Here is a 25,395-nt window from a genome sequence, read left to right on the forward strand (position 1 = left end):
TCAATGAATCATGCATAACATAATGATGCGTACTGTACGATAATCGATAAGGACACCTCAAGACTGTACGATAATCGATAAGGACACCTCAAAACAATCCTGCAGCATTTAAGGATGTGTGTCAGAGAGATGTTCTGGTAAATTATGTCACCATAGTCCAGTACAGGAAATAACAGCTGCTGGGCAAAGTTGTGTTCTTATTTTGAAAGTAAAACCATTTATTGATCTGTACATTATTTTAAGTTCTAATTACATCAATATGAGGCTTAAAAGAAAGTTCAATTACAGAATTGACAGGAATTCTAGGTAAATCCTCCTACGAGGGACCACAATCCACAAAATATATATACAAAGATCAGACCATGCAGTCTGAAGTGATTGGTACTGTACTGTACTGTACTGTACTAGACACAGTTTTGATGTATTTCAATAGGTTCCATTTGTCATACATAAGAGACTTTAAACATAGTATTAATGTTTACTAACATTTAGTATTATATGAAATCAAGAGATTGTTTGACACACACACGCTCGCCATTTGGGTGATAATCACGGCAAACTAATGTCTCATGCCAACCATTTTGCACGGATTTATTGGACTATATAACATGGTCAAGTCTTGGTTCTAACGACAGTGTTTGGGTAATAGGAATGTCACAGATAGAAACGAACGCCAGTGACCGTGAACTCTGGAGGTCCCTTGTCGACGGCCTATACCCCAGTAGGGGTGTAAGGCGTAGGTAAGGAAGTAATGTCACAGATGCAGCAACAATCTTATGATCTGCACTAAAGTGAATACAATTCATATTACCGGTATAATAAGCTCTTGTACACAGTTCTACAGTTTAGTTGAACATATAGGTTGATTGTCTTTGTGCATGTGCATCGTTTTGGACATGCTGGTCCCATTCCTGTAAAGGAAACAGTACAGAGACATATAAATAAAGATACAAGCACGACTGTAAGTATATTGATGACGTGCAGGCAGCGTATAGACTATAGAGGGTATGCGTGTGACATCATCATCATACCCGGAAGTTATGCGGGAACGCCTACTGAGTGGCAACTAACTACGTTCTGGCCTTGAAAGCCCAGGCATACATGCAAACAGAAAAGTCCTATTTTATTGCATTAAAGGACTTTAAACAACATTAAATTCACTGTCACTCACTTTGCCACTCGATCTGTGCATACCCTCTATAGTGGATTAACATTACCTTGGGTCTACAGCGTCTTCAGTGGATTCAGGCAGTTCTCTTCCCTTGGTCTCGGGAAGCAGGAAGGTCAGAAGTCCACTAAGTATTGCGAGGCTACTGAACACGATGGTGGGAATACCCCAGTAGAACACAGCCAGCATGTTGAGCAATGGAGACAACATCGCAGCTGATCTCATCAGCACCGACCCTAAGCCTGTAGCCGTTTGTCTGGAACAGAAAGGAGGGGAAACAACATTGTATATATTGAAAGCTTTAGGAGTTAACATTTTAAGACAATTTATCCTAATGATAATTCGTCAAATGACATGAGTTGACAGGCTGACGGGCGACGGGCTCGTTTACGAATAATTTCTGAACAAATCTTGTTTATCAGTTTTTCATCAGTTTTGATGTTAAGTTACTTTCGATTTGACAAATCTTGAGTTGAAAAATCATTAAATACATACATGTCTTTCACATAGGTGTACGTGGTTGGCAAAACCTTCTAGCACATTATTGTATTATCCCATTAGACAATATCATGTATGACATTAAGTAAGTAAACTAAAATAACTCATCACAAGCATTTGCTCTTCGACTCAACCCTGGTCAAGATAGTGCATAATGTGTGTGAGGATAAAGAAAGGTTGTAATAAGACCTATACATGTGCTATATAAAATGTATTCATTATCATACCGAACGGATGTTGGAAACAGCTCCTGAACATAGACGTTGCATATGGATCCTGCTGAAACCATGAAAAAGCGTCCTGTGATAGCCAGTGCACCAATGGCAACACCATTGCCTGAAACAGAATAATAAAGTGACATAGGCCTATACGGACCAAACCTTTTTTTTTCCATTTTGACAACAAAACAATATTTCAAATCTTCTTACTGCGAGGAACAGCTAGGATAACGCTGCACGTCAGCCCGCCCATCAGCAGCGTACACATTAGAGAGGTTTTCCTGCCCAGAAGCTCTAACATCCAGATGCAAAGCAGATGGGCAGGCAGCTCAGTGAGACCAAACGACACTTGCATTACAAAGAAATCCATTCCAAGGTTTGCCATATTAAATAAAAGGCAGTAGTAGGTGAGGTTCACTACCATCCTTGGCAGATGTTTGACAGGGAGGAAAAAAGACATTAGTCATGTGCAGTGTGTCACTACTACTTTCCATGTAGGCTACTCTGGATTTTGTTATTTTTTACAATTCTTGAGCAACATTGCTACGTAATACTATATCTACATAGCAGTCAACAAATTCATGGATTTATTTACAGTGTTTTACAAGTTAAACTGTTCAATAAACTCAAGTCTTACACGATCATTAAATGAAACCAATATCATGTAACTGTTGAGAAACGCTTGTGCATGTATCATGAATGCGTCACAGAGATCATGTTAAGCCTTGCCATTTCTAATAAGTCATATTATTGTACATTATTCATATACATATTATATTTTAACACCAAGACTCTTCAAATAATGAATACAAAGGAGAAGAAGCGCTGCTCGTGGTCCGTGTGGTTAAAAACTGTAAACAGGTGCTCGTTGGCGAGGGTTCGATAATGGCAAAACAAAAGGAGGTCCAAGGCACTCTGTTGCAGTCACGTATAAAAGGCCTTTATTTGAATGGCATCAGCTCGGCAAAGAGCATTAAAAAAATCACACCCGTGTGAACTGAGTGGTGCAACTCCCCTCTCCCCTGACCCCCTCTCTCTCTCTCTCTCTCTCATTAGCAGGCAACAGTGCAGCACTATCTCTCTCTCTCTGTTTCTGGCACAACAGCGCCACTTTTGCCCCTACTGGTGCTCATAGTCACACACAAACAGTCACATAGGTTAACACATAGGTTAACACGGACATTGCTGTTCCTTGGAGTGGTTGCACCACTCAAAAATGACCAACGCGTTTCGGCTGTCAAGCCTTCGTCAGGCTCCCATAGTTTTTTAATGCTCTTTGCCGAGCTGATGCCACTCAAATAAAAGGTATTATATACTTAAATAATATCTAAAAACTATTTACTACTACAGTCTTTGTCTTCACATCATTCATTTGGGTGGAGGTCTGTAAACTGAACTTACCATGCGAATGCTATGGTAACGAAATATTTCCTGAGAACAGGTGATTTGATAATAACCTGTAGTCCACCTTTCTCCACAGTTCGGTTCTTAACAATCTGTAACAGAGGTACAGAGTAGTAATTGTTTTATACATATTTGGTGACAATTCTTCTTACCCCACACCCCTCCTTCTACATAGCAGTACACATAGGGGAAAGACTGAATCTATTTATATAATATTTCAAACAATATATATATATATAATGTCTATATCATTAATTTAAATGATCTTTTTAATGGGAACCTTCATTTTCCGATACCTTTTCCAGCAGAGATTCTGGAACTGTACGTTTGTTGACTGCTGCTGCCCTGAGAATCAACTGTTTTACCTCCTCTGTTCTTCCTCTGCCCTGCAACCATCTGGCCGACTCTGGAATGAACCTTTTAGAATACAACAACAGAGTCAAGAAATTCCAATACAAAAGTCACTAGAAGGAGAGTATTTAGAAAATGTTGAGAAAAAAAAAAGAAGAAAAAAAGAAGCCGTCGTAATAACGCCTACCATATGTAAATTACAACCACTAGATTTGGTACTGCGAAGACCAACTGAGCAAGTCTCCAGTGACGGATGAAGTAGAGTATAGCAACGAGGATACACTGCCCCATGGCAGCCATGAGCTGACCCACTAACACACCAAGAGATCGCTTTGTTGTCCCGATCCATTCAGAGGCTGCAAGGAACAACACTTTGGTTAGTTTCTACATTCTACAATTATCATTTTTAACCTGTTCCAATTAACCACAGTATAAGCATCAGGACGTCTTACTGGTTTGATATCTGCTGCTATTAGAGGGTGGCTGCCTGGGTCTGAGCACGAAAATAGCATGGTTGTTTTTCACCACCAGTGTGCAACCTAACACACACACGCACATATTAACTGTATATATGATGATTTCAGGCGTGCCAGTACAGTACAGTGCAGTACAGTAGAAGTACCCCCACACGGTAACTGTCATTTTTATTTGATGGAAAGAATTTGTGTATATTTGATATTGTTGTTTTGCCATTTAACACGCTCCTTTCTCACGATTATCCAACTGTGATTCATCGGAGCTTGTACAGTAAACTGTTTTACACCTGTAGATTTGTGACATGACAATTTACTAAAATTGACTGATAATATTCTAGTATAAAATACCTGATTATACAGAGTACCAGCTGGTCCAAAGCTGTGGACACAAAACCCTCCAGCTCCAACCACCACCATGAGTTTGCTTTCTATATACACCACTATGTAGACTTTGGGACTTAACCCTGATGTTATGGTAAAGAAAATAAAATCAGGGCTGGTTTTACCACATGTGTTGTTTCAAGTAAGTTATAACAGTACGGCAACTACCAATAAAGGTTAATTTGACTGAACAATAACTGACTATATCTGTGCTTATATTTAGAGTAACATACTTAAAGGAGGTTTTCTTACCTTTCTTTGTAGTCGTTACGTCCCCACCAAAGAGGTCCAGGTGTTTTTTTGTGCAAAAACTCCTTATTGGCTATTTCCCCTACCATAAGCCCTCAATGAATTGCATTGAATGGGAATTGAATGGGGCTATGGGGTGTTGTGCTAATTCGCTTATTTCCATCAAAATAAGTAGTAAAGTGTGCAGCTTGGGATATTATTTACATTATGAAGAGAGGATATATACAAAAAAATATAAATTTTGAGCGATGGAAATAAGCGAATTAGCACAACACCCCATAGCCCCATTCAATGCAATTCATTTAGGGCTTATGGTAAGGGAAATAGCCAATAAGGAGCTTTTGCACAAAATAACACCTGGACCTCTTTGGTGGGGACGTAACGACTACAAAGAAAGGTAAGAAAGCCTTTTAGTATGGAATTCTCCTTTAACTGTACCAACCAGCTAACATACTGTACCTAGTACGATGCAGTTGACTCGGAATCCTCCATATCCAACTCCAACCATGAACTGAGATAACGAATATAGGTAGAAGTAGGGACATAATCCTGTTGTTATATTAAACAGGAACATGAGCACCACTGGAATTTGAGTTGCTCTCTTTCGGCCAAATCTGTAAAACGATAAGAGCCATTATTAGATTTTTTTTCATGAAATATCCTCAATGTGTTGAATCATAGTTAGTTAGACAAAAGGACAAGCACAATTATGTCTACCGGTATTTGAAATACTTACGATTCAGCAAATGGTCCAAAAAGGAGAGAACCAACCACAATGCCAGCCATGAACACTGTTTGTGTAACTCCCACCAAGGTGGCTTTGCTACAAACTAGATCAAACTGAAAAAAAAAAAAAAAAATAGTGAACGAAAAAAAAGGGCTTTATTGATTCAGAGAAAATATATACGATAAATTCATAGATTTCAACCTACGTCAGTGACAATGGTGGCTTCAAATGTAGACTTGTCGTACAGCCATCCATTCTGGCACTCTGTGGTCTCATTAAGTCCATACTCCCTGATGGCGTCGATGTCCCAGTCCACAGGGACAAACATCTCACACCTGCTGAAGGTCCCATCCGTCTCCTGTGGAAGGGTCAAGTTAGCCTGCTCTTCTGGGGTTAAGCTGGGATCAGCTTTGAGTATCCAGTCTGTGTTACAGCGTCGGACCGGATCTGAATCGAAAAAAATCATGTTGGAAAAAAGAAAAACTATAAAAAGATTGGGAAGGGAAAGAGCAAAGAGAACAATCTTCTGGTATAATCCAAAGTCTCCAATGGCCTCAAAGATCTCTCCAAAATCAGCCATGATTTGTTTAAAAAAAGATTCAACTTCAAACAAAGTTGTTACTGTATATATGCTGTGGTTGCAGGGCAAACCACAGAGACTGCCCTCGTCAAGGTAGTAAATGAATGAACACGGATGCAAAAAAAACGGTGGGGAAAAAAAACGGTGCCACCTCCCATACAATAGACTGTGACATCCTTCTGACGTCAAAAAGATATATCTTTACCATTTAACCACATGAAATTGGTGCCATTGTCCCTGTAAAGTTGGCCGATAGGCTCCAAGAACAGTTCAAAGTCCAGGAATGCAGGGGTTTTTACGTTTATTTCCCTCCACAAACACCTAATAAATAGCAGTGCAGCATATAGGCTACACAGTGAGTATAGGCAGACAATGATAATAACACGAATAAGGCTGGCCAAAAATAACTTCAAAATCTGAAATGAACACATCACTTCAACACTTCATGAAGCTAAACTAAATAAACACAACAAACTAAGAACTTGAGAAACTGTTTTAAACAGGCTAAACCTTACACATGAAGGCCCTGGCAGCTTAGCCCGTCTCCGGACCCCCCGGGTTGAGCTCCTTTGGACCCCTAACCCGTAGGGTCCGGTCTCATCGACTTCAAGCGACGTGGTACGCAATCTGACTTACCCCTCTCCGACGGGTCTCTGCACTGTGGGTATGACGCTGACATATTCCAAAAGAAGCATATAAGAGCTATAGGAGACAACGAACCCTCTGACCCCTAAGTATTTTTAATGTTTGTTAGACCGTTTTGGCAGCTCTCTTCCTTCCTTCCTTGACTTCCTTATTGACATCCTATTGTACCGCCTCCAGCACCGTGGTTGGCTACCTGCGACAGAGCGCCGGAACTGGCTATCTGCGCGTTCCTGCCTCTATCGCAGGTAGCCAGCCACGGTGCTGGAGGCGGTACAATAGGATGTCAATAAGGAAGTCAAGGAAGGAAGGAAGAGAGCTGCCAAAACGGTCTAACAAACATTAAAAATACTTAACGGCTTCTGCGCCGTTCGCGGGGGGGGGGGGGTCAGAGGGTTCGTTGTCTCCTATAGCTCTTATATGCTTCTTTTGGAATATGTCAGCGTCATACCCACAGCGCAGAGACCCGTCGGAGAGGGGTAAGTCAGATTGCGTACCACGTCGCTTGAAGTCGATGAGACCGGACCCTACGGGTTAGGGGTCCAAAGGAGCTCAACCCGGGGGGTCCGGAGACGGGCTACTGGCAGCTCTCCCTTAGTGTTGTACTAGTGACTAGTACAACAAAATATATCTTTGACTATAAACTAGTCAAAACTAAAACTCCTCACCTGAAGCCTCCATTTTATAACGGGTGAGCCACACCCAGAACACAGATTAGTTTACTGTCAATTAACTAATCTCCATATATCTGATATCCTATAAAACAGCAATACCATTATACCAAAAACTTGTACACCACATAGACATCATATTTTAGACTTTAGATACCAATAATGCACATAATATACCAATTACACTTTAAAATAATATTGCAAACAGCTACAACCAAACAGACACTTCCAAGCCGGCCGGCTTGATGATCATCAAGCTGTAAATTGTGTTGTCTATAGGGCAGGGGCTGCCCCGTGACAGTCCCTGTTTGGGGTCCCTTATTCTGGGTCTGTATTCTGGGGGTACAAGGTCACAACGTGTCACATTGTGAGCTTGTAGAATCTGCTCATTTCGGTGAAGAGACTTGGTGTGGAAGATCTAGTATAGAGCCTTGGAGTACCCGGGTCGATTAATGATATAGGGTTTAATTCAATATGGATTATTGGCAGCTAGACTAGAGTTTGACCAAAGGATGATACAACATGTGACTGGATTACTCACTTGAGACGACTTCTGTACAGATAAAACAAAATGTTTTAATGATGTATTCTACACTTAGAGTAAAAGAACATGATGGTCATAAACCTTTTGATTCAAAGTGTACTTGATTGAAGCTCAGAATGTGACATCATTCTAGACACAACAGTCATGCAGACCTTTTGGGAGTGAATATTAATTTTAATAGTTTGGTGATAAAACAGAAAAGGAAATAAAGCAAGATTCCAAAATATCCATAAGCCATAACATACCTGAAGCTGTTGTCTTTATAAAATAACAAGCAATATCCTTGAGGTTTTTGTGCAGCCCAGAGATTTTACAGTCATCTCATAAAATCATAAACCTTTAAACTGATTGTCAAACCTTTGAGGATTGGCTTTGTATTTTAGCGACTTTCCAAATAAAGGTCAGGACCTACGCCATTCGAGTTGGCATGCTCCGAATAGTGGGGGTTGGGGGGGGGGGGGGGGGGATACAAATAAAATAAAATTATGAAAATCATGCTTTTCGACTATAGGCCTACATACTATGTTATTTTTCATGTTTTCTTTCCGCCGATTATCGAAAATGGCTTCAAGACTAGGGCCATTTCATTTTGGCAGGGCGTATCGTAGCCTCTTGGGAATATCAGCAATGGATTCTCCAGCCATGAAATGGTAAAAAAAGGTTTTGGTTGCTACCCAATACTCAAATGTATCAACTGCCCTCAATGGCCTCAGTACCCGCATACCTGACTAATTACCTAAAAAAAAGGTGAGCGAGGGAGCGAGAACAACGATCTGGTACCACCCACTTTCAAAACAAATATGGGTAAATTCTCCTTCTACAGCACTGCCACCCAAGCGTGGAATGCCCTGCCCCCTGAAAATCCACCTTTCAGCAGGCCCAAGGGAGAGGAAATGATCACTTCTCCATTAAATAGGTGATCAACCCCCACCCCCCTTTTTCCCCACTCTGTACAGTGTTTTATTTTTGAGTGGTGCAACCATATGGTGCAGCACTCCAATTCCCAGCAATGTGTGTCCCTGCCTGCCTGCCCATGGGTCTGTCCATCCCAGCACGGAAATAGTGTTCGTTCACCACAAAGTGTCACTGTTGCGCAGCCTAACACACACACACAAACACACAAACAGGCCAGGGAGGAGCGCTTGTACAATTCAGTACGTACAGCACAAGTACAGTACAGCACCACTGACTTCAGAGTTCAGACGGGTCTGATTTTTTTCGGGTGATATTGAATTTTGTTGTTCTTTTTCATGTCACGTCTATGAATTGAGCCATAGGGCCTAAATGGAAACAAGACCGCAAGGAGTTTGAGTGCTATCCCTTTTACACAAAGTGTTTGACGTTTGACTGTAGGCTCTGTTGCCGTTTTTACATTTATGTCTAATAAACTATTCAGTCAATTAATGAAAGGATAAAGTTAATATTTTGTATTGAAAAGACTCCAGTAAAGTAATAGCTCCTCAAAATTGTACCTAAAGACATACCCTAGCTGTCTCAGCATCACAATCAAACGAGCTCAATAATACAACATAATTAACTTCATAACACGACACAAAAACAATATGCTTCATCCTGACTAGTTGCTGCTTTACCAATTATAGGCCTATTAAGGAACATCAAAGTGAAATTACATGTAATTCCATCAATTCCTTTAATGCTAAGCAGCTAACTAGCTAAGCTAACACCTGCAGAAACTCACCTGAGTTTGTTAGGATGGATCGACATCAGTTTCCAGTCTTGTTTAGAAGCTTTTTTCACCAGCCTGGTAAAACATTGATCAGTCTGACGACTCTACTCCACATTCATGTCTAGTAACGTTACAATACTAGTTGTTTATTTGACTTTTTACTTCACAAACAGCGTGTTTGCTGCTGTGTGTGACCAAAAGGGGGAGGGGCCAGAGGGCGGAACAATTAGAGGACTTAAATAGGGGGTATTAGCATGCATAAAGTGAGTGTGAAATCGAGTGGCAAAGTGAGTTTAACATTGTTTGTTTCATCAGATAGGACTTTAATGTTTGGATGTATATGGGCTGTCAAGGCCAGAAAGTAGTTTTTTGCCACTCAGTAGGCATTCCTGCAAAACTTCCGGGTATGATGATGATGTCACGACTCACGCGCATACTCTCTATAGTCTGCACCTCCCTCGCAGAAAGCAGATCCTGCCAAACACTCTCCCCTCTGTGATCGTAGAGTTACTACAGGGGTTCCACCAAATCTTTGTGTGAAAGGATATATTTTTCACAATAACCATTGAATCCCTATAGCTAGCATCCCTATTCTGAGGAATTTTAGCCCAAAATAGCCGATCTACAAGCTCACTACGCTTCGTGTTTGTGAGCGTGTCCCTCGAAACATGGACCCTGCAGTGGTGCAAGTTCACTGGCCCTCATAAAATAAGACACTGCTTAGCTTTAATTATGCAGCCGAAATTACATTTATGTACAGTAGGCTACATTCTACCGTAACTCAAATCACAATATTAAATATTTGCTTCCACCCCAAAACAATAACAAAATAATTGAAAGATCCTAAATGTCTATGTGAAACAAGATCTGAAATGTTATTTTATGTTTACAAAAGAACTAGAGAGATCGGGAGACGCGTTACTGAACAAACAGTACATTTTCAACATGATGTTGTATAACATTTCCCGGGGTTTGGGATAGACATCAAGCAATCATGTTTTGGACATAGAGCTAAAACAAGGACCCAGTCTCAAAATAAAGGTATAAATTGTTTTGGAATGATTATAGAAGCAGCATTATGAATCAAGCAAAAGTTTAAAACAAAAAATACAGCTTTTGATGATTTAATCAGAAAAGAATATGTAAAAATAATTAAATGTCTTAACGTCTTTATATGGGAATTATTACATTATTTTTGCACTTGTAAACATAGACATTGTTTAATGGTGACTGTAATACTTTGTCAAAACGTTTGAAAACATGTCTGTGGTTCACTCTTTTTTTTTTTATGTTTTTTTTTGTGGCTTTCACCTTTATTTTATATGGAGGGACAGACAGTAGGCTGACAGGAAATGGGGAGAGAGATGGGGGAAGACATGCAGTAAAGGCCGTCGGGATCGGGAGTCGAACCCGCGGCACACTGCCAGACTGGATTACCAGCCAAGGTGCCTGGACCACTGAGCCATGGCCCAGGCCTGTGGTTCACTCTTATAGGTCAACAATACAAATGACGCTAGTTTTGTGGATTCATTTATTTGTAATACGTGGCCCCCACCAAATGACCGGAACTACTTAATATTCACCAAAACCAGAGCAGAACTCCCACCACGGGACTCGGCCTCAGGCAATAAATGAATACCTTTGCAACCACTATACTAATGTCAAGTATTTCCTACAGATTTAAGTCAAAAAATCTGAACTAACCCTTTAGTTTAAAGCCTTCCATGCAACTTTACAAGAGGCTTTCAAATCTAGCTCACCATATTTAGGTGATTATCTCATCAATGTCTTTTGACCGTCTTCTAGAGACTAGCTGGGAAGTATTGTACAGGTTTTTGAGTGGTCCAAGGAACAGCTTTGTCCCTATGTGACTATGTCCCTGTGTCCCAATGTTTAGAGTAGGCTACCAATAGGGGGTGCTGTTGCACCACTCGCTTCAGACTGGTCTGATTTTTTTTTGTCTATATGGGTTGCTGCAACTTTGATTGACAGCACTCAATCAAAGTTGTTTTGTTTGATTGTTTGTTTACACACTAATGTTGATTATGTCATGTTACTAATCTGTATGTTCAGACACTGAATTGCTTTGAAAAAATGTATTCAGGGGGTCCTCATTTGTAGTAACTCTGAGGACCCCCTGCTCCCCTAAGGGTCCTGGACCCCCTGTTGAAGACCCTTGAGCTGCTAGAACAATGTGCAAGTAAGAAAAGAGAAAAAACAAAACATGTAGGTTCTGAACTTCTGAGCCAAAAGTGTTTGCTCACTTATAGCTCTGTGACAAACGTAATAATTGCACCACCATCCACTTCAGTGATGCTTCATTCTAGTCTTTCTCTAGGACTAAATAGCAACATGTGATTATTTTAAATGTGTCTGACTCTGCCCATGAAACAATACATTTAGGAATTACTTTAAAGTTTGCATGAGCTTATAATATTGTGATCAGACATGCGTAAATCACTTCCTCTCTTCATTGGCTTCATAGTTCTGTAGGGAAAAAGACAACAGAACATTGGTGCATTAGTTTACATGGATTAATGGTCTTATTGTCTCCACCAGGCCGAAGGCATGGGGAGAGTATGTTTTGCACTCCGTCCGTCCGTCCGTGTGTCCGTGTGTCCGTCCGTCCGTCTGTGATCAGCTAATCTCCGGCACCGTTAACCCGGTCGATGCCAAATTTTGCACACACACTCCCTGGATGCCAACGATGAACCTCTGTCCCAAAAATTCCAGAACGGCCTGTTATAGCGCCACCAGGAGGCTGCTTTGTGCAAAACAGGTTTTTGGACAGTACACCTACAGATTTTGTCCAAACATCACGCAAATTGGTACACAGTCTCTCTAGAGCCATTCAACGAAACGGGTCTTTCAGATTTCTCAGACTCCATCCTGATTGGCTAAGATTGGCCTCCAAAGTTCGCAGGAGTGCTCAGTTTCAAACAAAATGCTGCAAATCATGAACACATCGTGTCATTTCCATGAAATTGTGCAGGCACATTCCCACTAGGCCGAGGAAGAAATGCCACATGAACATTTTCAACTCAGCCTCATGGTGGCGCTATAACTGGCCGAAAAGTGTTTTTACCTCTAACTGCACGGATCTGTGGATAACTTTGTATGCCAACTCCCTAGAAGCCAAGGAAAAACCTTTCACTGGAATTTTTCACATCTGCTCTTTATAGCGCCACCAGGAGGCCGACATATGTAAAACACATTTTCTAATATTACTCCTTCAGATTTTATCCAAATTTCACGCAAATCGGTACACATGCTCTCCATAGTCATGTGATCAAGACGGGTTTGTTTGATTTATCATAATCCACCCTCATTGGCTACGATTGGCTTCTAAACTTTTCAGGAGTAGCCCGCAGCGTCTGATTTTGGTGAAACCGTGCATGCATATTCCCACTAGGCTTTGGAAGAAATGCCACTTGACAGTTTTCAAATCAGCCTCATGGTGGCGCTACAACAGGCCAAGCCGCATCACACACACACACACACACACACACACACACACACACACACACACACACACACACACACACACACACACACACACACACACACACACACACACACACACACACACACACGTTTATATTGCTCCTAAACATTTTGCCAAACATCACACACACACACTCCTATCCTCCTGGTGGAGACCTGTGCCCAGAAGGGCACTTTTTCTAGTTCTGTCCCTATTCTGGGCATGGCATAATATAAATGGTAAATGGTGCATTTATATAGCACCTTTATCCAAGGCGCTTTACATAGATTGTGCATCAATTCACCAATTCACACACACATTCATGCACCGATGGTGGCAGAAACCATGCAAGGCACCAACCAGCACATCAGGAGCAATTAGGGGTTCAGCGTCTTGCTCAAGGACACTTTGACACTAACTCTGGGGGAGCCCGGGTTCGAACTGGCAACTTTGCGGTTACCATCCAGCCACTCTACCCCTGAGCCACCGCCGACAAACATTCTCTGTAAATAGCAGATCTACAAGTTTGGCGACTTGTCTGGAAGATATTTGGTGTAGAGGAAAAAAACAGACATATATTGGGGGGAATTAATTGCACAGAAAAAAAACCCACTGTTTTTTTTAATATAGTTGGTTGATTTATAAAATAAAAGGCGACATTGGCACCGGAAAGCAGAAGCAGCGATTGCATAATCCGACAACGGCATGAGACGCGGCACTGTCGGGGGGAGTAGGTGGATGGATTAGGTGGATGGATTATGACAGCTCCGTTATGACGGCCCGTTCGGCAGCCGCGCTCCAGCCGCCGCAACTGCCGGTAAACTGCCGGTAACAGCCGCGGTGCTGCCGAGAGAAGGGGCGGCAGCTGCCGGGGAAACTGGGGGGATTATGAGTATGACACTAGACTGCCGTTCCCTTCCGCGGCAGTGCGTTTGGTCTGACATGCGTTGCGTCGTGCTTGCGGTTATGGTTAGGGTAAAGGTTTGGGGTAGAGTGTCGGACTGATGCCGCCGAGAAACACTGGCGCGACCTGTCACGGGTGTTCCGCGGCTGATGCCATGCGTTGCGTCGTGCTTGCTTGTTAGTGGCAGCGGTGGCCGAACGGATTGCGGAGCGGTCTTGATACCGGAAGGTCGCCAGTTCGAATCAGCGGTCCGACACGTTAAAATTACCACCGCTGAAGTGCCCTTGAACAAGGCATTGAACCACTACGATGAAATGTTCTATGAGCAGGGCCTGGCTAGAAACAAGTTCTTGAGCTTAGCCCAGATACCCTGGGTAAATATAGTAATCATTTCATTTAATTTCATGTTATGGTTAGGGTAAGGGTTTGGGGTAGAGTGCTTGCGGTTATGTTATGGTTAGGGTAAGGGTTTGGGGTAGAGTGTCGGACTGATGCTGCCCAGAAACACTACAGACTGCCGCGGGTGTTCCGCGGCAGATGCCGCTGCCGGAAAATGCACTCGCTGTCTCTCTCCCGGAAAGAATGATTTACATTACAAATTACATTTCAAGGTGATGTGTCCAAAATATGAACAGTAAAAGAACAATGTATTTTAAACTAATAAATAAATGGTAGAACGCGGCATTCAAAGATAATGGCTCATCAACCCTGTGGCACTTTCAAGCTAGGATCTGGACACCCAGCCTATATAAACTGATTTGAGTAGGTTATTCAATAAACCATAGTTCAAAGTTCAAAAGACGTTTTCCTTGGCTCAGCAAGGATTACTAAAACAAGAGCATAGAGTTCAACTTGGATTAGATGTCTTGTTAAGTGGTGCAACCACTTCCTTACGCAGCTTTGTGTGTCTGTGGGTGGCTGGCTGGCTGTGTCCGTCCCTGGCTGGGTCTGAGCACGAAAATAGCGTTTGGTTGGTTTTCACAACCAAGTGTCACTGTTGTGCAGCCTAACACACACACACACACACATATTAACTGTATATATGATGATTTCGGGTGTGAAAGTGCAGTACAGTGACAGTACAGTACAGTACAGTACAGTACAGTAGAGGGACCCCCACACGGTAACTCTGTCATTTCTAACCCGGCCCAGCCCCCTGGGCACGTTCCTGGGGGTCTGGATGTTCCGGGGACCCCCCGGTAACCCCACACGGTAACTCTGTAATTTCTCGACCGTTTCGGATGCGGGGCGGAAGTTTCAGGGCCCCCCAGGGACGCCCACACGGAGTTGCACCACTTACTTCACACGGGTGTGATTTTTAAGACTTTAAGGCTGCCCCCTACATTAGAAACTCTTAATTTGCATTTCAAACATTCTATTCTGGGACAAACATTTAGCAAATAGCAACAAGGAAGGGAATTTCCCAGAAGAAGGGACCAACGTTTCGACCTGTGAGGTCTTGTTCAGGGAAGGGAATTTCCCTGAAGAAGACCTTACAGGTTGAAATGTATTTTTTTCATTGGTGTGCTTACCTCGTGCCCTCTGCCTCCTCTGTTGAATCAGGCAGTTCTGTATTCCTAGTCTCAGGAAGCATGAAGGCGAGTGCCCCACTGGTCAGTGACAGGCTACCAAAGACAACGGTAGGTATGGACCAGTGGAACATTGCCGTCAGGTTGAGCAATGGAGACAGCAGGCCAGCTATTCTAGTTCCTATAGCTCCCAGTCCTGTGGCAGTTTGTCTGAAACAGAGCAGGAGATATATTATGGAACTCACATGAGCGAGTTTATAAAAGCAGTTTGAAACAGAAAGGGTGTTTTTGTATTTAACCTCAATATAGTCTTAATGTCATACGTTTGGGCCTCGAACGTATGGTATTAATTAAGAGGGACCTTAATAAAAATATATATTTTCTTTCCCAAGAAAAGAAGGGACTTTAGGATAATGTTCTTTAAGAAAGTTACAGTATAAGGCATTAAATATATGAATTTTGAAGGGGAAGATTAGGGAAGATTAATAATAATAATAATACACTTTATTTATAAAGCGCTTTTCGAAAACAATGTTTACAAAGTGCTTTACAGTGTCAAAGGATAAACAACAATCAAAATGAAAATGCATAAAAATAGACAGTGTAAGACAATAATAGAACATATACAGTACATACATAGACATGAAAGAAAAAAAGAGCAATATGATGAATCTAAGGAAAGGCTTTAGTGTACAAATATGTTTTTAAATGTGATTTGAATGTTGACACAGAGTTAGCTAGCCTTAGAGCGAGAGGTAGGTCATTCCAGAGTCTGGGTGCCCGGGCAGCAAAAGCCCGGTTGCCCATAGTGACTAAGCGAGTCGAGGGAACTTCCAGGAGGGCCAGACCAGAGGATCTGAGGATGCGTGCTGGCCTGTAAGGTTTCAACATATCTGAAATATAGCTAGGAGCCAGGCCCCGCAGGGCTTTAAAAGTAATCAATACAATTTTAAAATCAACTAAATCTAAAAGACAGAGACATACTGCAATTCTATTAATGGACCAATGCTCTCAGATAGTAGCAATTCCTATTTTCCTCAAAAGGGGGGCATTATTATTCTGGGAGGGGAAACTATAATTGTGCGGCGAGCCATGAATAAATGCAAATGAAGACTGGAAAGTTTACATAAGATTATATAAGAAGATGCAATAAAAAATGCATGCGATGAAGTATGAGGACAAACCGAACAGATGTTGGAAACAGCTCCTGAACATAGACGTTGCATATGGACCCTGCCCAGTTCATCAGAAACCTTCCAGTGACCGCTAATGACGTCACAGCAACAGCATTATCTGAAAGAGAATTTAAAAGGCGCAGGACAACTTTAAAAATTCACAGCGGTGATTTATTATTATAACCTTTTTTAAATATACTTTTGGGGCTTTAATTTCTGCCTTTATTGATAACACACAGCAAAGTGAGAGACAGGAGAGTGACAGGGTTACATACAGCGAGGGTCAACTGGCTTGGGAATCAAATCTGTGACTCATTGTCAGGCTGCATTAGGCCCCATTTACACTGGCAGCCAAATCCAGCCTGAATCAGATCTAAGCCACATCCAGATTGGAATCTGATTTGTCTAAATGAGTCATGTGACCATTTAAACCAATCGGATTTCAATCTTGATGTGGCACAGATCTGATTCAGGCTAGATTTGTCTGCCAGTGTAAATCAGGCTTAGAGCCTATTATGTGGTATGTGCCTTAACCACTATCTAAGGCCCCATTTACACTGGCAGACAAATCTAGCCTGAATCAGATCTGTGCCACATCAAGATTGAAATCTGATTGGTTTAAATGGTCACATGACTCATTTAGACAAATCAGATTCCAATCTGGATGTGGCTCAGATCTGATTCAGGCTGGATTTGGCTGCCAGTGTAAATGGGGCCTTAGAGCCATCGGCAATCAGCCCATTTTCCATGAAGTAGTGGTTCTCCCAAGTCCCAAGGTTCCTTGACATGAAAATGTTTGAGAGCCATTTATTTAACCCATTTTGGGGCGGGAACCCCTTTTGGTGTTAGCATTATGTTATGCTTTAGCTATTGAAAAATAGCAGATCTACAAGCTCATAGCGCGCCACCGAGTGGCGCGCTACGAGCTTGTAGGTCTGCTATTTTTGAAAAATCGAAGAACCACTGACATAGAAACGTAGCTTTTTCAGAAAACTGTCAGGATGTAGAAGACATTTTTAGTCTTAAATCTGATCTCAGGTCACTTAAAGTGTCTTACCTTGAGGGACAGTTAGAAGGAGGATGCAAGCTAGTCCACCAATTCCCATTGTTCCCATTAAGGAGAGTTTCCTCCCTAAAGCCTCTAGTAGCCATATGCAGAGTATGTGAGCGGGCACCTCAGAGAGTCCAAACACCAGCTGTGTTAAGAAGATGTCCAAGCCCAGGTTGGCCATATTGAATGAGAGGCAGTAGTAGGCTAGGTTCAGTGAAAACCTTTTCAACAGGGGGGGGAGAAATAGGAAAATCATTTCCTGCAATCTCTGCAATTTTCCATATTCATGGGGGACCATACATAGAATAAAATACATTGGCTATTTTTGGTTTGTTTAACATAGCAGATCTATAAGCTCACAACATGTCTTTAGTTGCAAATTGGCTAATTTTTATTGAGTGAACAGGGCTTAAATGGTTCATATTACAATACCCTATTGTGCTGAATATAAGATACGTTTTTTTCCAATGGAAATGTCCTAAAACAGTGGTTCCCAAACTTTTTCATGCGAAGGACCCCCAAATTGACGCTAATTAGTCCGCGGACCCCCATTTGAAAAGATATTCCAGAAGAGAAGATTTGTACGGCTCTAGCAGTGATTCTCAACCCGTTTAATTTCAAGGACCCCCCAGTTTGACATGCATTAGTCTACAGACCCCCATTTAATGGCATCTCTATCTCTGGGACTCCACATTTTTATTGTAAAATCAATGTTGATTTAACTCTGAGTTGGTTCCATTTGTACACTCTCAGAGTTACAGACCCATAAGGGTCCATTTGGTTCCAAACTATCATTTAGCTGGGGACCCCCCCTGGGGACCCCCTGGAACTCCCTCAAGGACCCCTGGGGGTCCCCACCCAAATGGACCCTAACGGGTCCATTTGGTTCCATTTGTACACTCTCAGAGTTAAATTAACAGTGGTTTTACAATATAAATGGGGGTACCAGAGATAGAAATGCCATTACATCGGGGGTCCGTAGCATAATGCGTGTGAAACTGGGGGTCCATCAAATAAATTTTTCGGAATCACTGCTATAGAGCCGTAAAAATCCTCCCTTATTGGGGTCACTGGCATAATGTTTTCAATGGGGGGTCCGTGGCCTAATAAATGTTGATTTGGGGGTCCTTGACACGAAAAGGTTTGGGAACCACTGTTGTAGGGCACTGAAGCTGGGGCTCTTGGGAATGTCTTACCATGCAAATGATATGGTAAGGAAATTCTTCCTGAGTATAGGAGATCGGATAAGAACTCTGATTCCTCCTTTCTCCACAGGTTTATCCTCAGTAAGCTGAAATACAGACATAACTTCAATTACAAAAGAAAAACATTCCAAGTTTGAATATGTTTCTTACTGCTATCACCGTTAAACTGAAGGAAAATACGTATTAAGACCTTATCCCTTAACATGTTTTAACCCATTTTTAGACCTCTAAAACACCTTCTAAATCCTGACCTACTGTTAAAAAAGAAAAAGAAAAAAGAAATCCCCCAAAAATGTAAATGTTGCCATCTTCAAAGTTAAGAAACCGTTCAGAATGGAGAGGACAATCAGGATATTGAGGTGGCCCGCTTACGATCCTTGACATGAAAAAGGTTGAAACATCGTTTTTTCAGAAAACTGATTTAGAAACCTTTTTTTTTAATTGGCCTCAGGTCTAAATGGGTTAAAACTAATTGGGGAAAAAAGAGTTTGAGATTACCATCACTACAGAGGATTCGAAGAATGGGAAAATATGTGTAAAACACAAAGTACGTCGTCTACCAACTCAAGAATGTGGAGGGAAATCTGTTGGAAGAACCTAAATGTGATTCTTTATAACACCTACAATTATGCTGGAGACAGTGTGGCCACAAGGGGGCAGACCACCCTCATATATTCTGGACTCCTACAATTCAATACTGGCAGGATAGCCACTTCACCATGGAGACCATTCTGTGTTTTAAGATACCTCAGACGTGTTCCTTTTTATTGTTAGGAAATATCCCTGAAGAGTTTCTAATACATGACAAATATTTAATCAAGAAGATCTCCTTAGCAACAAGTAAGAAAGAGATCACACAACGCTGGTACCAACAGGACCCACCAACAAAAGAACTACCATATGTCATGGAAAAACAACATACTCGGACTACAAGAGGATAAGTTCTATAAAAAGTGGGAAAAGTGGGATCTCTTCCTTCAGCCCAATGACAACGTATGAGGAATTCAATTAATGTAACCTGAAATATATGAAGGAAAAAATATATATATATATATATATATATATATATATATATATATATATATATATATATATATCTTTTTTTTGGTACTGTTGTCTTTTTCTTGTCTCTCTCTTTTTTTGCAGTCCTTGGTGTCCCTTTGTCTCAATAAAAATGAAGTGAAAACATCCTCTATACTGTAGCAACAACTACACACAGAGCTGTTCCCGGCTTGAAAGGTATATCAACGTAGTCGGGGTGTAACAATACATTTTAACAGCGATACGATACGTACGATACATACGATACACACGTACGGTGGCAGCGGTGGCCGAACGGTTTGCGGTCTTGATACCGGAAGGTCGCCAGTTCGTATCCCCGGACCGGCACGTTACAATTACCACCGCTGAAGTGCCCTTGAGCAAGGCATTGAACCACTACCATGAAATGTTCTATGAGCAGGGCCTGGCTGTAAACAAGTATCTGATGCTTAGTCCAGTTACCCTGGGTAAATATAGTAACTTTGCTTTGCTTTGCTTTACGTATCACGATACATGGTTGACGATACGATACATGGACGGACGATATTGGTTTTCATTATGGCGATACGATACGATTTAATGATTTGAAATAGATACAGTAACTATTTAGCAAATACATTAAATATGTGTGAAACTTGTGGATAGTGCAGGTTTTTTAAGGGAAGGATTTATTATTATGGATATAAATAAGTAAACAGTGATTCTCTGGCAAGTACATGGACATTGTAGTGCCGCGCTACGAGCTTGTAGATCTGCTATTTTTGAAGAATCGTGAAAATGTGCCGCAAATCTTTGAATATATATTCTTTTAGAGCGAACGTTTTTAACTCAAATATTTGCTTAATGCTTATGTCGGTCTCTGGAACAATACATTTTCAGATGGGGGTCGGCGGCCAATTATATATATTTTTGGGGCTCCTTGACATGAAAATGTTAGAGAACCACTGACATAGAAACATAGGGTTTTTCAGAAAACTGTCAGGATTTAGAAGACATTTGCAGAATGTGTTCTCAGGTCTAAATGGGTTAAGAGGAACTTCCATTTTCCAGTACCTTTTCCAGTATAGATTCAGGAACTGTACGTTTGTTGATTGCTGCTGCCCTGAGAATCAACCGTTTGACCTCCTCCGTCCTCCCTCTGTCCAGCAGCCACCTGGCCGACTCTGGAATGAACCTGGCAGAAACAATCCACAGTAGAACTTAGGAAAACAATGTGTAATTCACCAACCCAGTACAACATTATTAAAGGTGATTAAATACTGGTATTATGATGAATGCGAACCATATGTAAATAAGAACCAGTGCAAGCGGTGCTGCAATGGCCCACTGGGCTAATCTCCAGTCACGGATGAAGTAGATAATGCCGGCGAGGATACACTGTCCGAACGCACCAAATAGCTGACTCACACATGATCCAAATGATCTCTTTGTCACCCCCATCCACTCAGTGGCTACATCGGGGAACATTCACAAGAGACAGGTATAGCGAGTCCACACAAAATAGACTGGCAGTTGACAAGCTTCTTTTGTTTAAAGTGGGAAATTTGGCATATAGTGGGGTTTTTTTATTGGCCTAAAATATTAAATAAAAAAAACTATACCAAATTTCCCACCACACAAGCCTGGCTGCCGGACTATAATAACGTCAACAGAAATCAAGATGTGCACCATTTCAAAATAATATGGTACCTATACAGACAGTAGCCCTTGGAAACAGATATTGCTTACATGAAACATTTATGATGGAATAAACACATAACTTTGGGAAAGTGCTGTACAATACACTTTATTATACCGTGTGAATTGAAGTGAAAAGCTTGTCAGTGTCGACATTAAAACAAAATAGTTTCTACTTCTGCTGCTTTACGCATTTTTGGGGGATTACTTTTTTCTTTTTCTTTTTTAACAGTAAGTCAGGATTTAGAAGGTGTTTTAGAGGTCTAAAAATGGGTTAAAACATGTTAAGGGATAAGGTCTTAATACGTATTTTCCTTCAGTTTAACGGTGATAGCAGTAAGAAACATATTAAAACTTGGAATGTTTTTCTTTTGTAATTTAAGTTATGTCTGTATTTCAGCTTACTGAGGATAAACCTGTGGAGAAAGGAGGAATCAGAGTTCTTATCCGATCTCCTATACTCAGGAAGTTTTTATGGGTGCAAATGATTGTGTCTGGTTACTGGTCAAGGTTGGCTTTTTACCACATGTGCCGAGTAGAATGCGTCAGTGCAGCATGTGGCACTAAAACAAAATGTCACATGTCTGAACAACAACTGATAGCTGTGATTTCAAGTTACGTCATGGTGTCGTTAAACAGCTGATACACAGTACTGTACCTAGAACATGTTGTTATACAGCTGATACACAGTACTGTACCTAGAACATGTTGTTATACAGCTGATACACAGTACTGTACCTAGAACATGTTGTTATACAGCTGATACACAGTACTGTACCTAGAACATGTTGTTATACAGCTGATACACAGTACTGTACCTAGAACATGTTGTTATACAGCTGATACACAGTACTGTACCTAGAACAATGCAGTAAACAGCTGATACACAGTACTGTACCTAGAACAATGCAGTTGACTCGGAATCCTCCATATCCAACACCAACCATTAACTGAGATAACAGATATAGGTAGAAGTTGGGACACATCCCTGTTGTTACAGTAAACACGAACATGAGCACCACTGGAATTTGAGTTGCTCGCCTACGGCCAAACCTGTAACCGAAAGAGCCATTGTTATATTTCTTTTTTCTTCCGACATGTCATTGAGGGAAATAGAATCATTGTTGGAACGAGGGCACACATATATATGCAATTTTAGCTTCACTTTCATTATTTTGTAGCTGCGTATCTTGAGAAGGAGCTGCAGTGCAATGTATGCGTCGCAACATTTTCAGTTAAACACAAACATTAGCTGCAATATTCATTCAATCACTCCATGTCCTACACTCCCTGACACATTACGTACCAACCACATTAGGTACAAAGTCGATTCAATATGACCAGAAACCTTTACTAATCTTGCTACTGTTTAATGTTTATGCCTTGCTTTTCTTTTCTTTCTTTCTCCATTGCTCTGTAAAGCACTTTGAGCTGCATTTCATGTCATGAAAGGTGCTATACAAATAAAGTTTTATTATTATTATTTATTATTACTGTAGACAGAGTTCACTTGCTTTTTATGAAAAGTAACTATAGCTTAGCTACAGTACTTACATTCTAAATAGCGTGCCCAACATTGATTATGTCTATTTGATAGTGTATGCATATAGGCCACTTACGATTCTGCAAATGGTCCAAACAGGAGAGATCCAACAAGAATGCCAGCCATTAACCCAGTTTGTGCAATTTGCACCAAGTTAGCTTTGCCACAAACTAGGTCAAACTGTAAAAAAACAAAGGAAACCGGTGCCAAAGCTGCTGGTTAACGGACACTGTTGACCCACAGAAAATATATTATTCAAACCTTGAAAACACATATACTAGACTTCAACCTACATCAGTGACTATGGTGGCTTCATACATAGACTTGTCGTACAGCCATCCATTCTGGCACTCTGTGGTCTCATTCAGTCCATAATCCCTGATGGCGTCGATGTCCCAGTCCACAGGGACAAACATCTCACACCTGCTGAAGGTCCCATCCGTCTCCTGTGGAAGGGTCAAGTTAGCCTGCTCTTCTGGGGTTAAACTGGGATCAGCTTTGAGTATCCAGTCTGTGTTGCAGCGTCGCTCCGGGTCCGACTGGACGAAAAGCACACTCGCCAGGTGAAAGGTCAGGATGAGATTAGGAAAGCAAAGCGCAAAAAGAAGAAGTTTTTGGAATAGTCCAAAGTCACCGATGGTCCTAAGGATCTCTCCGAAATCAGCCATGTTACGGACCGTGTTGATTGTTTCATTTGAGACGCTGAGGAGAAAAGAAGTGAGACAAAGGAACACTTTTCTGTCAATGTTTAACCCACATTTTCAGCAACAGCTGAACATTACATCATATCAGATTAGTTTTTGAACATGCTCATCTAACGTTCGCCCCACCGACTTCAAATGCGACACACGCATTGCACTGCACCACAGGGGGTGCAGTGCCCGGTGTCGAGTCGGTCGGACCCACGGTTGTCCAGAACCGCCCCAAAAAGGCCTCTGACTGTGGTCTGGACAGGGCCCCTGCCCAGTCTCCATATATGGAGCTGGTCTGTTCTGACATCATACTGACGTCTGCATAGACTCCATATTTGGGCATGCCTGACAAAGAACTCCATATATGGGCATAAAAGGGAGACAGACATAATATCTGGGTGGGGCATGCATTAGGTGCCCAACGGGCACCGCTGTCTGTAGAGGTTCAACGGGCACCGCTCTAGTTCTTTATAAATGGCTAAGTAAAATAGGAAACTAAAGGAAACTAAAGCGCGCACACACACACACACACACACACACACACACACACACACACACACACACACACACACACACACACACACACACACACACACACACACACACACACACACACTAGTACATACGTAGGCTACATTATAAAAGTCTGTAAATAGTTTTCTTACTGTGGTGGAGGGGTAGCTGTAGGGGGGTCGAGTGGGATCCTTCCCTGAGAAGACAGACATTTGTTTATGGAACAGTTCTTAAATATACAACTTGTGTGACTTTTAAATAATGATTTCACATCGATACCCAATCAACTTACAATTAAATTAGGCAATAACACACACACACACACACACACACACACACACACACACACACACACACACACACACACACACACACACACACACACACACACACACACACACACACACACACACACACACACACACACAAACAATGTGGTAGACTTAAAAACAAACTAGAAAAGCAAGTAAGTTACTTAAAAAATAGAAGATCTACAAGCTCATAGCGCGCCACCGAGTGGCGTGCTACGAGCTTGTAGGTCTGCTATTTTTGAAAAATCTTTTTAAAATTTTGAGGTCAGGCCTAAATGGGTCAACTTACCTCACTCTCCTCCTCCTCGTCTGCTATTGTTCTCTTCTTAGAGAAACATCTCATTGAACTCATCTGTGAAAGCAGGAAAACATCACTGTGACCTTTTTGTGCCTGTCTCTGCCTTAGATATATACTCTAAGGTCTCTGCCCATGAATTAGGAGCACAGGGAGTCTAACTATAGCTACATTCTGACGTATCCTATGTCTGCCTCTGCCTTGACATGCACTTCAGGCTAGCCCTAAATGCCTTGTTGTTCCTTGCAGGTACCAAACAAAATGGGTAAAATGATTTTGTGCAAGCTAAAAAAAACAATGCAGTTACATTTCAAATAAAGATTCAAGTTGCATTACATTACACTAGTACCTAACAGGAACATTCCAATTGGTTTTGGTT

The 25,395-nt window shown here is 41.5% G+C and overlaps 2 protein-coding genes across 3 annotated transcripts; both read right to left on the reverse strand.

The window, feature by feature from the left end:
* Positions 1-270: 270 nt before the first annotated feature.
* On the reverse strand, positions 271-9,783 carry LOC306921221 (solute carrier family 22 member 13-like; the record flags this gene model as incomplete). Of its 2 annotated transcripts, XM_079498332.1 has the most annotated exons (11): positions 271-911; positions 1,218-1,424; positions 1,894-2,002; positions 2,095-2,309; positions 3,286-3,380; positions 3,585-3,705; positions 3,827-3,995; positions 5,205-5,359; positions 5,482-5,585; positions 5,678-5,919; positions 9,609-9,783. In XM_079498332.1, 10 exons carry the CDS (start codon positions 5,798-5,800, stop codon positions 839-841), a joined length of 1,371 nt encoding a protein of 456 aa, XP_079354458.1. In that variant the 3' UTR covers positions 271-838. The 2 variants fall into 2 exon arrangements, with proteins under 2 accessions (XP_079354458.1, XP_079354457.1); XM_079498331.1 differs by lacking the exon at positions 9,609-9,783 and having other exon boundaries at positions 5,678-6,052.
* Positions 9,784-11,732: 1,949 nt separating this feature from the next.
* On the reverse strand, positions 11,733-25,121 carry LOC306921210 (solute carrier family 22 member 13-like). The gene is made up of 12 exons (XM_079498321.1): positions 25,011-25,121; positions 24,563-24,606; positions 23,499-23,907; positions 23,282-23,385; positions 22,561-22,715; positions 21,268-21,436; positions 21,039-21,159; positions 18,936-19,030; positions 17,746-17,960; positions 16,698-16,806; positions 15,517-15,723; positions 11,733-12,083 (listed from the first exon to the last, which is right to left on the reverse strand). The coding sequence occupies exons 1-12, from the start codon at positions 25,071-25,073 to the stop codon at positions 12,008-12,010; spliced, it is 1,767 nt and encodes a 588-aa protein (XP_079354447.1). The 5' UTR covers positions 25,074-25,121; the 3' UTR covers positions 11,733-12,007.
* Between the last annotated feature and the right edge of the window lie 274 nt (positions 25,122-25,395).

Source organism: Electrona antarctica (assembly GCF_951216825.1).
Source record: "Electrona antarctica genome assembly, chromosome: 1".
Classification (NCBI taxonomy): Eukaryota; Metazoa; Chordata; class Actinopteri; order Myctophiformes; family Myctophidae; genus Electrona; species Electrona antarctica.